This window comes from Gymnoscopelus microlampas (genome assembly GCF_963454915.1).
Source record: "Gymnoscopelus microlampas genome assembly, chromosome: 14".
Classification (NCBI taxonomy): Eukaryota; Metazoa; Chordata; class Actinopteri; order Myctophiformes; family Myctophidae; genus Gymnoscopelus; species Gymnoscopelus microlampas.
In genome coordinates, this window is record NC_139951.1 from 19,094,414 (window position 1) to 19,113,078 (window position 18,665).

The 18,665-nt window shown below is 41.0% G+C and overlaps 1 protein-coding gene across 1 annotated transcript; it reads right to left on the reverse strand.

Annotated features, from left to right (window-relative positions):
* Window positions 1–17,541: 17,541 nt before the first annotated feature.
* On the reverse strand, window positions 17,542–18,036 carry LOC311060100 (low molecular weight phosphotyrosine protein phosphatase-like; the record flags this gene model as incomplete). Its single annotated transcript, XM_084078224.1, has 1 exon — window positions 17,542–18,036. The coding sequence occupies exon 1, from the start codon at window positions 18,022–18,024 to the stop codon at window positions 17,542–17,544; it is 483 nt and encodes a 160-aa protein (XP_083934350.1). The 5' UTR covers window positions 18,025–18,036.
* Window positions 18,037–18,665: the final 629 nt, after the last annotated feature.

Genomic DNA, 18,665 nt, shown 5'->3' on the forward strand with positions numbered 1-18,665 from the left:
GCCTTAAAGTAAAAGGCAGCAGCAAACAGAAAGGGCTTTAGAGAGAGAATGTCTCTTGCCTCTAAGTTTTTTTCTTTTCAAATTACTTTTATTTTCTCTTCTGGAATGACACCTTTCTTGTGAAGCCCCCCTGGTGCTTAAAAGGGGAATGCTGCCTCATTTGAACCCAAATTATTCACACTTAATATGGAAAAATCCTCTTAATTACCATCATCCACTGAGAGCATAACATATAGAGTCCCATATACAGTATGTACAATCATCTCCCCTCGTTAGAATGAAACTACATTGTGTGTGCGCATGCGTTCGTGCGTGCGTGCGTGCGTGCGTGCGTGCCTGCGTGCGTGCGTGCGTGTTTGCTTGCTTGCTTGCTTGCTTGCGTGCGTGTGACCTCACCAGAGCAGCCAGGTATACTTTAAAAACAATAGACAATTAAATATTTTCCTTGTATTGCTCTGTAGACAGTTCTATCACATTTACCGTACATGTAATATAACAAGATGTCATTGCGGAAGTTTACATTTTAATTGGTAAGACACAGAGTTGTGGCCATTATTACAGTACATTCATATTCATATTATATCAATTTATATTCACAAAGTTGAGTGAACTTTCAATTTAATTTTGACTTTCACTACACTGCGTGGTATTATTAAGAGCTATCATGGTATTATTAAGAGCTGTCTGTGTGTCTAAAAGTGTGAGCTTTTTGTTTCTACCTGTGCTGCGTGCGTGTGTGCATGCGTGTGTGCGTGCATGCGTGCGTGTATGTGAGTGAGAGAGAGAGGCAGAGAGAGAGAGAGACAAAGCGTATGCATAATTTAGTAGTAATATCTCATAAGCAATATATTATACAGACTGTACAAGTCAAAGCCCCCATGAACCCTATTATGGAGTATAATCATACCCCACAGCCACGAGAGAGAACCAGAGACAGACAGACAGACAGACAGACAGACAGACAGACAGACAGACAGACAGACAGACAGACAGACATAGAGAGAGAGAGAGGGGTGGGGTTATTTCTCCCTCTTCCCGACTCCCTCTAGTCTGCTTGTCTCTTGTCTGTCTTTTGGGCTTTTCTCAACATCTGTCTTTGGCTTTCTGTCCACTTTGCTTGCCCACTTGTTTTCCCCTCACCTTCTCTTTCTCCCCACTTCTCTCCCTATCTGTCTCCCTATCTGTCTGTCTCCCTATCACTCTGTCTCTCTGTCTCCCTAACTGTCTGTCTGTCTGTCTGTCTGTCCGTCCGCCCAAGTGGGTATATTTATGCCCCATTACTATTGCCTTATATTTATTTTATTATATTTTTCTCTCTCTCTTTCTCTGTCTGTCTCAGATGAATAATGATAAGTAATTCGGGGGGCCATGTCAGTGCTTATCGTTCCTACAGTACGTGATGACAAACTTCCTGGCCTCGCTGGGAAATCATCTGCATGGCCGCCCTCCTCATTCTGCCTATCAATCAATTAGTGTTATTTCATTGATCACCCAGGAGGAAGTTCCACCGCAGAGTTGTGTTCTGGTCTGTGAATCGACCATAATGTGGTATTTTCTCATCTAATCGATTACATTTGTACTGTGATACCCGTCTTCCCTCTATCCATACAATCTCCTTTTCCCTCCCTCCGTCTTTCCCTCATCACTGCCTGTCCCTTTCTCTTGTTCCTTCTTTCATTCCATCTCTCTTCTCCTCCGATCAACCTTCTCTCTCTCTCTCTCTCTCTCTCTCTCTCTCTCTCTCTCTGTCTCTCTCAGATGAATATTGTTAAGTGGCTCATAGGTCAAAACATCTGTCACCGTATTTCTCTGACTGGAGGAGACATGGCTCAATAGTCTAACACAAATGATTGGTGTGTCATTTGTGACACACACACACACACACGCACACGCACACACACGCGCACGCACACGCACACGCACACGCACACGCACACGCACACGCACACGCACACACACACACACACACTTGGAACATCAATCAACCTAGCTTATGTTTCTAAGTCCTTTGTTGCTTTCGATGGTCCATAATGATCAAGGTTACAGGCTACTACATTTACACAGTCAATCAGGTTTTTTTGTATGTCTGTCTGTTGCTCTGTGTAACTATGTGTACTATCCATTCCATTTTATTCCAAATTGACCATTTTAAAAGTTTGCTTTCCAACAACTTTGCCGTTTGGCACTCAAAAGATAACAAAGGAAGCCAGAGAGGCTTTTAAATAGTGAGGGGTTGACAAGAGTACAGATATTTCAGCCCGTGGCCATGGACATTTTAATCCTTGAATTTTCTAAATTGGGACAGAGTTCCCCTGCGAGGAGGAAATTTAGTCACTGATTCAAGGTGTGTCTAATTGGGGTTTGTCAAATGAAGGCTTTGACCTAAATTAAGTCCATTTAGCCCATCTGCCTCAAGCTTAGAACATCAGAGTTAAAATCCTACATCAGGGTTGATGTTTCTTTCCATCCCAACTTGATGCTCTCTTTATGTCCCGATCTTGATCAGTGGGTTGATTTTATTCTTGTACCTTCACATTTTACAAAACAAAATGAAATGATTAATAGCTCAAAAATAAAAACAGAACGGTTCATTTTGTTTTCTTTCTCCAGATATTATCCCTGTAGCAGGGTTGAAGAGTAATGGGTTACATTACTCTGCAAAATGTTATGTGATGTTTAAGGAATCCATCCAAGTCATTACTGTATATTCTATCCGTGATCTCATTTCCTGTGTTTTCTCAGTACAAAATTGAATACAGTATCTGAAGTGCAGCAATTGGATGACGGATTGTTTTAGAATGTGCCTCAAAGTGCAGCTCCCAAGTACTACAAGTAAAAAAAAGAGGGAAAAAAGAGTTCCCCTGTAGATAAGACAATTTGGCACAGTTCTTCCCTTCTCTGAGTGCCACACACTATTATGCAGCATTTTATCAGATTTGTAATGTAGCACATTCCTCCACATGTGATGGCATTTACTGTAGTTTGTTGCTCCACCACGAATAAAACTGGCAAGACAATCATGTCAACACTATAGCATCACTCATCAGTCATCACTAAATATAAGACTGCTTTTCTGCATTGAGAAATTGTTTCGTTTTAGTCTTGAGGCAGTAAACCTCAATGGCGCTGGTCTAACGTTCTGAGCTTTTTGTTGTAACTACGACACCACACAGTCTGTATAGGTCTGTAATTCTTTCCAGCTGGTAATTTAGCTTTAACATATTTCTAATGTATTTTTCATGATGTGTGATGCATGTTTCTGATCTGGATGGATCCATGATGCTATTTTGTACGCCGCTGCTACAACTTCATCATAAAGGGAAACCCTGAGTAGCATATCCATCCTGGCAATTATTGTTTTTCTTAATACAAACTGTAATTGATTACCGCATTTTAGTCAACCCAAATGAATTTACCTGTGTTCACACGCACTTGTTTACTTGAGTCAACACACCTCTGCTAATAATTCATGGAGTCTAGTCTAATATTCTAGAAGAAATGAAACTCTCAAAAGATCAGATAAACCCCTTAGACTCAGTTCAATATTAACAAATTCATTCCGGGAACGCATCTGTGTCATTTTAAGATTTCTTTGGCAATTCAAAAATAGCAGATATACAGGCACTGAGTGCTGTGCTATGAGCTTGTAGATCTGCTATTTTTAGAAAAATCGTGGAAGATTTGTGCACATCTTTGAATATATATATATTTTTAAAGCGAACATTTGCAACTCAAATCTTTGCTTCTGGGGGGTCCCTGGAACAAAACATTTTGAGATGGGGGTCCACGGCCAAATACATATCTAAAAATGCTTTCTAAATCCTAACAGTATGTTGCTATAGGCCTATCAGTGGTTCTCCAATTTTTCCATGTCAAGGACCCCCAAAAGGATATGTATTTGGCCGTGGATGCCCATCTCAAAATATTTAGTTCCAAGGACACCCAGAAGCAAAGATTTTAGTAAAAAATGTACACTTAAAGATATATTCAAAGATTTGCAAAAAGCAAGCAGAGATACGAGCTCATAGCGCGGCACTCTGTGTTGCGCTATGAGCTTGTATATCTGCTATTTTTTAATAGCCAACGTATAAAATAATGGTTAAAGTGGTTGCTTTCCCGGTCTTAATGGGTTAAATGATAATAGCAAGTTTTATTTACAGCGCTGTAACAGTCACACATCACACATCAGCAAGGGACAAGACTAACTAACTTTCCTCTGACAGCAACCTCATTATTAAAAAAAGAGCTTATAAACAAAGCAAATGAGTTCTCTCTTCACTCTGGTTCCCAGGCCCACAAAACAAAGGCTTGTCTCTTACTCTGCCAGCTGTGACCCAGCTCAAGTCCTCCCAGGATCCTGTTCCATACCAGACCTATCTGTATAGATAAGACAGTCTAGCCCTGTCTCTTAGTTCACTGATTATTGCAAAACAACCCAATCAATACCAATGCAATATAATTATATCGTTTCGTTTCATCAGTATTCTGTGTATTTCTACACCAAATGTGGAGTCTGCGGGATGAATGTATCACAATTCCTATAGGATGGACTACGTGCTCATGGTTGTGCATTTGTGTGTACTGTATGTGCGTGCATGTGTGTCGGGTAGGACATGTGTGCGTGTGCGTGTGCGTGCGTGCGTGTAAAATAAACACACAAGTTCCCCCCACTTCCTGTCTGGAACTCCACTACTCAGTACTATACACACTGTCCATGGTGCTGAAATGTATTTGGCTGTATTCAAAGTATAGATATTCCTGGTCAAATTTGAATCCACTATAAGTAAAATACTATTCAAAAGTACATCACCCATTTTAAACTAAATTCATATCATTGGCCCTCACTAATGCTCATTATAATATAACATTTTTGTCTACTTGGTCTGTGTCTCAGAGGAGAGCTGTGGACAGTTCAAAAACCCACCATTGATATTATCAATGGGGAATCCAAGCTAACAGAAACTGTGGGCTTTCTATTCCTGGAAAGTTATAAAAAATAAAATATTCTGTCCACAGCCCTCCTCTGAGACACAGAGTGAATAGACAAAAAATGGTACCATGTTATAATGTTATGTGCATCAGTGAGGACCAATATGAAGATTGGTTAAAAATGGGTGAAGTGGTCCTATTTAAAAGTACAAATAATAAAGTACAAGAATTATCACTAATAGTGAAAGTAGCAGATCTGCAAGCTCACAACACGTGAGCCACAGATCTGACCACTATGCCCATTATGGTCATGTGCATATATGGGACTGACCGTCTTCAAACCTGACCTCGGACTATTTCCTCCAGCGGACTCGTATTTCCCCCAGCAGAGGGACTTCTGATAACTAGCCTACCTGAAGCGGCGGAGTAACACACGTGACACTGTCTGAGGACCAGAGAACTCCTCAGTGAGATTTGCGCCAATTTTAAATATAGCATCTCCTCCCGTGTGACTGTGTGACTGTGTGAATGAATGAGATCACAGTCTGTCAGGTCCAGACCAGGACCAGTGGTTTTCAACGCCAAGGTGAGTTTAAAATGTTTGTTTTCGTCAAGTATATTTCCATTAACCTTACTGTAGGTGTAGAAGGCAGTAAATAATAGTTGTTTAATTTGTTTCTATTCTAAGGTAGGCCTACTTCATATTTTCGCTGACTTCACCCGTTCCCCCACTGAACATGTAGGCCTACTGTAGGTCTAGGTTTATACGTTACAAGGAACATACATTTACTATTGATAAAGAATTGTATGACTATAATTATTTATCTATGATAATGCGGGAATATAGCCGCTTGAAACTCGGGTTGGAGTGCTCCGAATGACGTGTGTGTGTGTGTGTGTGTGTGTGTGTGTGTGTGTGTGTGTGTGTGTGTGTGTGTGTGTGTGTGAGAGAGAGAGAGAGAGAGAGAAGTGCGCTGCATCAGTTCAGCAACTTCTGTTGTAATAGCCTAAAATAGAAGTTATGGATTTACAGTAGTGTTTAGCATCATTAGCATGTAGTTGTAACTTTTAGCCTACTAATTAACTAAATGTAGGTCACCTGTGAGGCATGGAGGGTAAAGGCTAGGCATCATTAGTTGCAGGTTGCGAAAGCAGATGCGTTGCTTTTTAGTGAGCTTTTGAAAGGTTTTTATTGGCAATTTACGTTCATGTGGTGTGTGGGCGTGTGGCAAAAGACAAAATCCGCGTTTTTTTTAAAATAAAAAGTGGTGTAATGAGGTAGCAATGGAGTAAACTTTGCAACAGGAGACAGCTCAGCCTGCCTGTTTTGTGGTCTCAGTCTAAAAACTCTCATCTCTTTTCACTCAGTTCAGCTGGAAACCAGTCAGAGGCAGTGGTGTAAAGTAAGTACATTTACTCAAGTACTGTACTTAAGTAAAATGTTGAGGTATTTTTTAATTCACTTGAGTATTTCCAATTTTCAATACTTTTACTTCTACCCCACTTCATCTCAGGGGCAAATATTGTACTTTTACTCCACTACAATGTGTTTTAAACTTTAGTTACTAGTTACTTTGCAGATATTATTATATGATAAAACATACATTAACCACTTCAGTCCTATTTTATACATGCTATTTGAAAATAGCCGATCTACAAGCTCTCAACGCATCACCATTGTGAGCTTGTACATCTGCTATTTCCAAACATTTTAGTACTTTTACTCAAGTATCATTTTGAACACAGGCCTTTTAAATTGTGGTATTGCTACTTTTACTGAAGTAAAATATCTGAGTATGTCTTCCACCACTGGTCAGAGCCTGAGGACCCGACTAGATTCCTGTTGGAGTCTTTTTTTGGACTCCCTCACCTGGTAGAAAAGGTTGCAGCCTTTTTTTTCTAAGTTAAGCTAAATATTTTATAGGCTACTCGTTGCTGTTGTGACATCGATAACTCTTATGTTACATTAGGCTATGTCACTGACAGCACTTATAAGCACCGTATCCATTGGGTGTTGTGTCAGCAGTAGTCTCACGTAACTATTCCACAAGCATTTGAAAATTGTGGGAGGCAACAGTCTGGACACACGAGACTATGTCAGCAGTGAACCGGTTGGACATTATGGAAAAACAAATGATGTATGCTGGGTACTGGACATTGGACAGCTCCATCCCCTCCTGAGCTATACATTTCAATCAACATTCCATTGACATTTCGATCACAGAGTCTACAGGTGAAACGGGAGAGACCTTGCCATTAATAATAAATGCGACAGTGGAGGTGATGACCTAATCAAATTTGTTTCATGATACAGAGATTGATTGAGAGAGTTTTTCGGTTTGAAAAAAAGTGGTAATCATTATTTTTTTTAACATTTGTGGTGGCTATTTTATAATATATACGAGGAGCAATTTTGTTTGTGTGAGTGAACGTTTTTATCCAATAATTCACTTATACTTGTGCTATACTAACAGATAGTTTCTGATGGGGGTCTGTGGCCAAACACATTAATTTGGGGGTCCTTGACATGAAAGTGTTTGCGAACCACTGCTGTAATACTGCTACCCTGTTCAGCACTATACTCACCTGTTACCTAGTACTATAGCCTACTTTCCAGATTGCAAAAGATTGACGATCTACAAGCTCACAACACATCGCATCACAATGCGTTTTGAGCTTGTAGGTCTGCTATTGTTGGCAAAAGAAACCCCCCCCCCCCCTGTTTAATGGCAACCCCAAAATAGGGAGTCCTGTGTAGTGGCATCAATAACATGGCAAGAGAGATTATTAAAGGGAAATGTAATCTAGCACAGTGAAATGTATTCCAGTATAAATATCACGAGTAAGTGTCACTAAATGGTTATGTAAGGCTCCACAATTCTGGCAAAGTATCTGTAAGTGTTGGTCTAAAATCTGATTAATCTACAAAAAACATTCAGAGGTGGAGAAAATATGAATAACAAACCTGAAGTTGGAGGTTAAATGCGGGGGTGGCAATTGGCATCCCCTGGAAGCCCAAATGACGCTCCTGGACTGCATCGTCTTTGTTTTATTGATGTGCATTTCTTGCAAGGGTCGTTATCCAGAACATGCCTTGGGAGGATAGATGGAGTTGTCAGGGATGTGAGGGTTTTTATTTATTAATTTTTTAATCTATAGCCAGAATCTCAGTGTTTTGTACAACCTCCCTTCATTTTTAATGGAATGATCACCGCATTCCCTCCTGCTGTGTTTCCGATTGCACCCCACAGAACTACCTTCATGCCCTCCATATCTACAGTCTGTTATCAAGCTTTCCAGATCAAAGACGTTCTAGAAACGAAATAACATTACTTTATTCTGCCATGTCCCTCACTGCTGGAGTTTGTTGGCAGCCACACATAGTACTGTGTGTGTGTGTGCGTGTGCGTGTGCGAGTGTGTGTGTGTGTGCGCGGGGGTTTGTGGTTGTCAGTATGTGATTGTCTGGGTTTGCATGGAGCAAAGCGAGGCATATCATTTTAAGAGAGCTAAATGTTGGAGAGGGAGAGCAAATCCATGGTGTACTGTGTTTGCATGCAGAGAACTATTGCATGTCTGTTTAGACCAGGCTGTGTTTACCAGTATTGTATGTGTGCAATACTTTGCATTTACCCTTCCTGAAAACCTCTAGCACTTTGTACAGTGTTGTCTGTCACACCAAGCTTTGATAAAGTAATAGTACAAGTTTTAATAGTTAACCACTTGAACCCCAGCATGCCTATTCTGGACCGACGAACATTCATCAAAAATTGCAAATCTACAAACTCACAAGCGTAGATTGGCCATTTTTGGCAGAGAGATTTGGTGTAGATGGAAAAAAGTGGTTTGATGCAGGGCACACAACTCAGACGAGGTGCAGAGCCACACACCAAACCTTACTAAAATGAATAAAGAACTTGTATGCAGGGACATTGAGTGTAATTAAACAAGCACTAGCCCATAACCCGACATCCCGTCAAAGAGGTCACTGTCACTGGTATGTTGTTTTTGCTGCGGTGAGTTTGATTTGCATACTCTTGGATTACCCAAAATCTGGAGGATCAAATTTATGCATAATTCATAGCATATAGCTAGCCTGTGTCATCTATGACATCCGAAATATACATATCTGCACAGGCATACTTTGTTGTCTTTGAATGTTTATCATACAAACGTATGCATAATTCATAGCATATTGCTAGCCTGTGTCATGACATCAGAAATACACATATCTGCAGTGCACAGGCATACTTTGTTGTCATTGAATGTTTATCATATTATTGTAGTATGTCTGTACCAAATCATGTACCACCTTATGTGCATTTAATTGTATTGTTAGTTAAGCATATCACCCCACTCCTAATTACATCCCAATTAAAAAAGAAACAAAACAAAAAAGAAAGCTTGTAACAAAACTGTTTAGTTACTGGGAAGCAGATGACTAATGTAATCGTCTTATCTTATTTGAAGTCCATTACCTCTGGAGAAATTAAAATTGTTATTAATTTTCGTTTGACTGAGACACATTTCCCACCAGCTTAACAGGGCAAAAGCAGTCATCTCACCTGTCGTATGTTGAGGTGTGAATTTCTCATTGGGGCAATGTGATGCAAGAATTCCACTCTCACATCCAGGTTTTCACCATCCACTGAAACACCTCTGGCCAACCACTAGTGCTTATCTTAAGCTACTGCCAGCCAGTCACCACCAGGCTTGATACTCTCAGCAGTTATTCCAGCGGATGTGCCCTAGGGGCCTGATGGTGGCTCTTCTTTCCATTTCTATCAGAAGTTGTGCTATAGGTCTAAAGGGCTACAGAATAGCTTTGGTTGTCCATGCTGTCTTGCTCGGTGCCTGCAGCAAAGCAAACTGGACTGAAATAGTGACACATTCTTGGTTCACTTCAGACACATGTCAATTCTCTGTGCGAGAGATTCTTTTGATCGGCGATGACCTGGCAAATGTTTGAGGGTAGGAGGAAGGACTTTGTCAAACCTATCAATTTCTTGTCCATCAGTGAGGTATAGAATAGTACATTGTAAAGGCTGTTGAAAACCTTGTCGTAGAAATGCTTGGCATTGATAATGCCACGGCCTCATAACTCCAATTTCAGAGGAATATCACTGAGGAGGAAGATGTTTTTTCTTATTCTCGTATTGCTCGCTTCCACCATCTGATCAGAAATGTACTGTATCAACTGATGGATATGCCCTGAGCTTTGCTCATTAAACAAATTTGTAAGACGATCCCTTTCATTCTCTTTATTCTCAGCAGCTCGTTTTTTTTGTCTTAAAACACCTTTTCTTATATCTTTTCCAGGCCTTCTCTCCTGCAGGGGACTGTCTGCTAACACCTGACTCGTCAAGGCCCTCATCTAATGGGCTAGCTTTTGGTGTGTCTGCTATCGACCGTGTGACAAGATGGTCTTGAAGACAGGATGATAGGATGGTGCCACTAACTGCTACAGGTAGGTCATGCTGCCCCATGCACACACGAGTTCTGAAGCTCCTTATATCATGTGATCAGACCAATAGAGGCATGATATATTGCGATCCCTGATAGGGAAGTGAATTGGCATCCGTTGAAAGATTAGGGTTGAACACTGATTTAATACCTAGCCACTGTGTTTAAAACTGTACAACTGCAGACCATAGTCTTATCTGACTGGCAGAGAGGCAAACTCGCTTTCTCACACTCTCCTTTTCTCACTTTCTGCCACACACCCTCTCTTTCCTTGTCCTTTTGCTGTATCTCTTAATACTCTGTCACACGCACGCACGTACAGTACCACAAACTATACTTTCAACTGTAACAGACGTATTGCTGTGTAGGAATGGGGTGCAGATAATCCATTCACACAGACCAGAGGGGGGTGGCTCCATTAGATTAACTGTCATTACTCAACATGCTAAATGGATTAGATCCACACTGGGGCCACGGTGGGGGGGGGGGGCAGTTGGGTATCTGTCACTAGACGTGAGATCTATTGTACATGTACTGCAGTGTAACTGATATCAAGGGTTCTTAAACTTTCCCATCCCGGGACCCGCATTGAAGTCAATTCACTCTCTCCCTGGGACTTTGGCTCATTAAAACACACTCACTCTTGCAATGATCCACTGGGAACAATTACTCTGGGTTCTATCCCATAGTTTATATAACCAGACTGTGGGATATTCCTTCTTTCATATAGTATGCACTGTGTAAAGTACAGTAGAGTGCTAAGGCACTGACATTGGTGTCAGATATGAGAACATGATAGTGTAGTTTTTCTAACATTAAAAGCTGCTGCTATTTACATTATGTACTTTGGTCAGCCTTATGATGCGTGAATGTATATTTTGTATATTTCGGTTGCAAATGTATTCTTCCATTTAGATAGACGTGTATCGATCCTGCTGGGAAAACTCAGTTGTCATGGCAGTACAGCAGTTACGAAACACAGCACAGATACAGAAAGAGATGCAGCCAAGAGTAAAATGATAATAATGAGAATGAGAATATGTAGCAGCTGGCCAGTCAGAACAAGCTGATTTGATTTCCTTGGTGAAATATCACAAACTGTTTTGACATGTTAGACAGCTTCAGTGTATGTTTGGCAGCTATTTGTCTGGCCTCCTCCCAGATACACAATCAGATACCCGTGGATTAGCTTGCACTGTATGTGTGCAGTTATGCTTCACTGGACCATTGGACACATCTAGACTAAGCAATACAGCATGACCTAAGATGACACAGGGTCCTAAGGTCTCTCTGTGTGTGTGTGTGTGTGTGTGTGTGTGTGTGTGTGTGTGTGTGTGTGTGTGTGCGTGTGCGTGTGTGCCTGTACGTGCTCCCATCTCTCCATGAGGGCTGTCACGATCATGACATTTTACTTAATAACTAATTGTGATTAACGATTTAATTATGTTTTTGGCATTGAACATTGGAACATACCAGTATAAATGAAAATGACATTTCTGTTTGGCTTTTAGGCTTTGTGTGTGAAAATGTATGGACATTTTTCAACATGAAAACAATTATGACGATTATACTAAATAATTGCGATTATCTCAAATAATTGTGATTAGCCAATATTACAAGAACTCATCTGGCCCTGACCAGTGGTGTAAAGTAACTAAGTACATGTACTCAACTACTGTTCGATTACAATTATGAGGTATTTGAACTTTACTTGAGTATTTCCAATTTCCAATACTTTTACTTCTACTCCACTACATCTCAGAGGCAAATATTGTACTTTTACTTCTACTTCACTACATCCAGAGGCAAATATTGTACTTTTACTTCTACTCCACTACATCTCAGAGGCAAATATTGTACTTTTACTCCACTACAATTATTTCAAAACTTTAGTTACTAGTTACTTTGCAGATATACATTATTACATTATAAAACATACATTAACCACTTTAGTCCTATTATATACCTAGGCTAAAATAGCCGATCTACAAGCTCAAGTACATTTTGATACCAATCCTTTTGTACTTTTACTCAAGTAAATTTTGAACACCAGACTTTTACTTGTAACAGAGTACTTCTACATTGCAGTATTGATACTTTTACTTAAGTAAAACATTTGAGTACTTTTTCCACCACTGGCCCTGACACACTGAAAGTGTCAGATGCTCACGTCATCAAACTTGCCCATTGCATACGGCTGTAGCCTCACTGGAGTTGTCAAGTGGGCGCGTCAAAACCTGTCGAAGTCCTTCTGAGCTCAGTTCACGCAGCACAGACCATCAAAAATGAGTTGGAGCAGCACAGTAAGGTATTTTTTTTAGACTTGTATTGCAGTGTGTATAAACAAACGCATAAACAAATAAGTTGTGTTTGTTTTCACTTGTTTGGCCGTTCTAGAAAGTCTTTAAACTAAATAGCCGATGTGAACAGGTGGACTCACGTGACACGCGTCCGTGATGCTCTCATCAATGATGCTTTCGGGGTGTCAGGTCCTATACAGTCTCTGTCACTCATATAGCCTTGTTGTCCTCTCTCTCTGCTTTATGTTGTACTGTGAATCTCTCTCTCCCTCTCTCTCTCTCTCTCTCTCTCTCTCTCTCTCTCGCTCTGTTCGCACACTGTTCTTCTCTCTGCTGTGTCCATATTGGCAAAGCAAAAAACAACAACAAAATATAATGTAAAAATATATCTCCTAACCTCCTAAGTTCTATGACATTCATTTTCACTTTCTTATTTTTGAATGTTTTTTGGGGGGGTTTTATGACCTCAATTACACCCAAAAAAACGGAACTTTGAACATTCAGTGGATTTTCTGTGGTCTGGGGTTTTCTGAATAATTAGGCTGAAAAGTAATCTGAGATTGGCCCTTGGATAGTGAAGTCACAGGCCATTAATCCCGCCCACTCCCCTCCTCGCCCCTCCCCTATCCTTTCCTTGGGGGGGGGGGGGGGGGGGGGGGCAGAGCAGATGATTGACAGGCAAAATCCCTCAACAGCGACACCCGCAGGCAAGGATTTATTTTTTCAGTTAAAACTTTTTATACACGTTTGAAGGACCATGACAAAGACTTTTAATGTGTTGTAAAACTGAATGTCATGAAAGCTTTAACACCTGACCCTAAAGCTAACCCTATCCCCTGAATGCCTAATCCTAACTCTGACCCCAACCTGAAACTTTTGCTGCACTTAGCCATGAAAATGACCATCTCCCTCAAGGATACCAGATGAATGTCCCCATCGGTCATGTTTGTCTGGATTTACTCTCCTTAAGGGCATTTTGTACACACATGAATAGTAATACAAGTGTAGCACTCACGCAGGCGTGCATGCGCGCACACACACACACACACACACACACACACACACACACACACACACACACACACACACACACACACACACACACACACACACACACACACACACATGCACACAATGTATAACAAGTAGAATGCTGTATCATTTCACATTTCCTTTACTATAACTTCATTCACTTCCTTTTGGCTTTGGGGAAAACAGGTTTGCATAATGCTCTTTTTGATAATGCAGGTGCACACGGTGTTGCGTTCCTTTTTGTATGTGTGTTCTGTAAAGTACACGTTTCCACAGGGGGAGTTGGTATTGGGTACGCCTTAGATATTCGGTTTTAATATTTGATGTTATCTATCAGTGATGATGATGTTTGTTGATGCACCCACAAGAGCAAAGAGAACAGGCTGAGATGGCATCAAAGAGTTTTGAAATAGGCCGATTCCGGATCACAGACTGATTCACTCACCGTCCCTTTATCTTGCTGTGTTCTTTCCTTTGTGTCTGCACCGCTTTTATTTTCTATGTATCTTTATCGAACTCCATCAGTAGAACTACTCTTTCTTTCTTCTTTTTTTTTAAGAAGGAATTTGTTGGGTGCAGAGAGGGGACAACACATCCCATCTAACCAGGAATGTGGCTATACACTCCACCTAACCTAGTTTCAAGAGAGAGCTAATTGGTATAGTTAATTAGATTAAACCACCAGACCAACTCGGTGGCCTTGGGGTTAGAGCTTTGGCCTTGAGATTGGGAGTTCAATCCCCGGCCGAGTCATAATACTTAAGACTATAAGAATGGCACCCAATGCCTCCCTGCTTGGCACTCAGCGTCAAGGGTTGGGTTGGGGTTGTAAGTCCCTGTGACATACTAGTGTCATGACTCATGTCCAAGGGGACAGCTTGCAGATTGGCTATTTCACGACTGAACACAAATGCAGAGCTGCCCATCTGATCATGGTCTCTCTATGGCCTGATGTCAGACAAAGAGGCACAGAGGCAACTTCAATGTATGACAAACTATATAATGCTTAAGTGGTTGCTCGCCTAATCTGTGCCGAAGTGTCTCTGAGCAAACTCTTAACCCCTAATGGTATGTTTGTTCACACTAGCCTTTTTACATCACACCCTGATCAGATCATTAGAAGGCTGATCAGAGCTCTTTTTCTGGCTGAGAATAGTTTTAACCTTTGGAGAAATTAGCTTATGACGTGGACCACTTCATCAGCTGTCCAGTCACAAAATGCAGAGCTTCTCCTCCGAACTGATGAGACCATCAGCACAGAGGCAGCATCCCTCCTCATCTTCTGCCTTACAAAAACATTATTAAACCTATTATTATTTATTACCCAATATAATTACAGCTTAATGTGGAAAGTGCCAACATACAATAACTATTAATTACACTTCCCCACGGCTCTTAATGGTTAGGATGGGTTAAATGCAGAGGACGAATTTCATGTGCAAATGTAGTGACAAATACTAAATTACATTTTTCACCTAGAATTAATTTCATAAAATGTTGTTGTTGCTTTTTTACAAAAGAAAATCATAGTGGCATAGTTTGAGTTAGATTTTTCAGATCCCTTTCCAAGTAGCTATGACCAAAGTTTGCAGGCCATGGGTAGGCAACCCGGCCTGGTGGAGACCTGTACTCCAAGGAGCACACTTTTCTAGTTTACTGTACTTTTATTTAATTTACAGCATCAGCCAGGTATGGCAGGAAATTGGCGCAGATGGCCTGCCTGGCCTGGGGACATCGCGTTAATCGTAATAAAGAAAGTAATCACAAAAAGAAGCCAATATGTTTGCGGTTCCCTCTCTTGCCCTTCTAGAGACCTTAACCTCTGATTTGTTTGTCTGATCCGTCCTCGTTGATATGCACCGTCCGCTGTGACACCCACACAGTGATTATGATTACTATACTTAACAAGCTCATTAATTGCGCTGAGAGCTTGTTAATGAAGGTTCTAATTGAAAACATGCGCTGTGATGATTGGAGAGAGAAGGGCCCTTGAGGACTTAAGTGGCGAGAGGGAATCCGAACCGTTTCACTATTTTACCATATAAATTTGTTTTCAGTTGGTGGTGGTGGTGGTGGTGGTGGTGGTGTGTGTGTGTGTGTGTGTGTGTGTGTGTGTGTGTGTGTGTGTGTGTGTGTGTGTGTGAGAGGTCGAGTTTTGACTTGAGAAGGTATTGGTGTACTCACATTGGACTCACTTAAGAACTTGAATTGTTGTTAATGTTAAAACATTGCATTAAACTTTAAGCCGTCTGTCAAAGGGGACTCATGGATGAGACTAGAGTAGATCTGTATTTTGGAGAGTTGAACAATATTGGCTGAAATGTTTGACCATGGTCCAGCTACTGCAAATGATCTCTACAGATAACATTTTATTGGTATATTTATTGGCTCCCTCATTTGTTTTTGTTCATTTGTTTCCTTTAAGAAGCAGACTTTAGTGATCATCATGTGGTAGAATTTCTTTTTGCCTTGAATCAATCCAGTGTCTGGAAATTCATTAATTCATTCATTCATTTACTCCTGTCAATCTTCCCCTATCCATCCTTCCTTCCTTCCTTTTCAAGGTGTAGTCTTGACTGTGTAGTCTGTTAAGTCCAGCCATCATCAGCATGATCACCACTGCTGCCGATATAACGATTTGAAAAGCTGGTGAATGGTAAATCAATGGGTGCTGATCTTGCAGCATTGTTGGCAGGCCTCTCTCCCTTACAGAACATGAAATCTACAGTTATTGAAAACAACAGATGAAGACAACAGTAAAGATTCTGATGTAATGTACATTATAAATGTCAGGGTCAACACATCCATGGAGAGAAAAACGGCAGCAGTTCACATCATTTAGAATAAGAATGGATGAGGAAAGCTGAATTATCCAGACTAACATTTAGGCCTATTCATTTAGGCCAAAAGTGAGATGATTGGTTTGGTTTAGTCCCTTTGGCCACTGTGGCATGCTCTGCATGGCACGAGAACACCCCCTTAATGACACAAAGACGGCAGATGGCGAGATGCCTAAATTATATTACAGTACCTCTGCGGGCCAATATGGGCACCTTACACACACACATCCCAGGCATGTGGTGGACTGCAAAGAGCATACATTGTACACATTTGAGATGTCACAGTGCAGTCCTATATGTGCTGCTCTGTCTTCCTAACCACTATGCTGCAAAAGGACAGGTCACAACTTTTAACCCATTAAGGCCTGAGACCGATTACATTTTTTTTCCCTAAATCCTAACAGTTTTTTGAAAAATATATAATAAATATTTTTTCACAATTTTTCAAAAATAGCAGATCTACAAGCTCATAGCGCGGCACTCAGTGCCGCGCTATGAGCTTGTATATTTGCTATTTTTGAATAGCCAAATAAATCTTAAAATGACACAGATGCGTTCCCGGTCTTAATGGGTTAATGCTATTCATTCAGTACCCATGAATGAATCTAAAAACAAAATACAAAGACCACCAGTATCAGTGAAAAACACAAAACTAGCATTATCCAAAAAACACTGACATGAAAATCCCACAATGTAGTGGACAAACGCTGGAATTTAAGGAACCATTCAATATTTATAATAAGGGGTGACTGAAGGAACCATGTGTATGTACTCTGGCATAAAACATTGTGGCCCTCTCTCCAACGCATTGTCCTTCCCTTGACCTCCAAGTGATAAAAAAGATTGAGCCCCACCAAATGTGTTCTGCATTGATTAGAAGTGTTACTGTAACATATGAAATATGTTCTTACAATACATTTCTGGCGTCATCCCAACAGAGCCAGACAGAATAGATCATCTGAGGCCACACTGTGCCGGTTAGTTATTGTTCTCCAAAAATCCTTTGCAGCATCTCATGCACTGTTCGTACACCTTTTCAAAGTCTTCATCGTTTCCATAATATGGGTCCTGGATGATCAACTCGTTCTGAGGGTCATATGAACCAAGGAGCTCAATCTTTGCTTTGCAGTTATTCACGGAGTTGGCCTTGCTTTTCAGGTCGCTCAAATTGCTCTGGTCCATGCACAGGATGTAGTCGGAGCTGCTGAAATCTTCCCTAGTCACCTGCCTGGCCACGTGCGTCATGGACACACCGTGGCTCTTCATGCAGACTCGGCCACGGTGGTCTGGAGGGTTGCCTATTGCATAGGTGGATGTAGCAGCACTGCCTATCCTCCACTTATCCTCAACACCAGCATCTGTTGCCATCTTTCGGAAGACTGCTTCTGCAATGGGGGATCTGCAAATATTCCCCAAGCACACAAACAAAACAGACTTTTTAGGACTACTGCAAGCTGCCATGTTGTCTGTAGGGGTTCTGTGTCACTCTCTAAAGGTTGAGGGTCTTCTATGCCTCCTCCAGTTCTTATATACTGTAGCTCGTGGTTGCCTAGCAGCATTGATTTGGCTAACGTCGGGCATGTTTTCCGTTGCCTTACAACACCGATTTTCATTGACATCAGGGTTTGTCCATATTTGGGCAGAATCCGGGCACACAGACAAACACCGCCACAGACAACTTGAACTTTTATTATAGGCATAAATAAATGATGAATTGGAAGCCCAGATTGGGGTTTGATTAAAAAACAACAACTTCATTATAACATCAGAACCTCTGGACCAAGATAATGGTCTTCTCTAATGGAGATGATAATAGAATTTTATATAACAACACTTTCATTTAACATCTACCTCCCAGCCACGGTATTAGTTTAATGATTTGACTTTTGGTCCCACCCACCCCTCGCCCTACACACACACACACACACACACACACACACACACACACACACACACACACACACACACACACACACACACACACACACACACAGACCTGTGACATACCTCCTTGCAATTTGCTGTCATCTTTATCTTCATCCTGTCTTCCACACCTCTTTATATTTCTTTCTCATTTCCCCCTCTCATCTTCATTCCTCCCT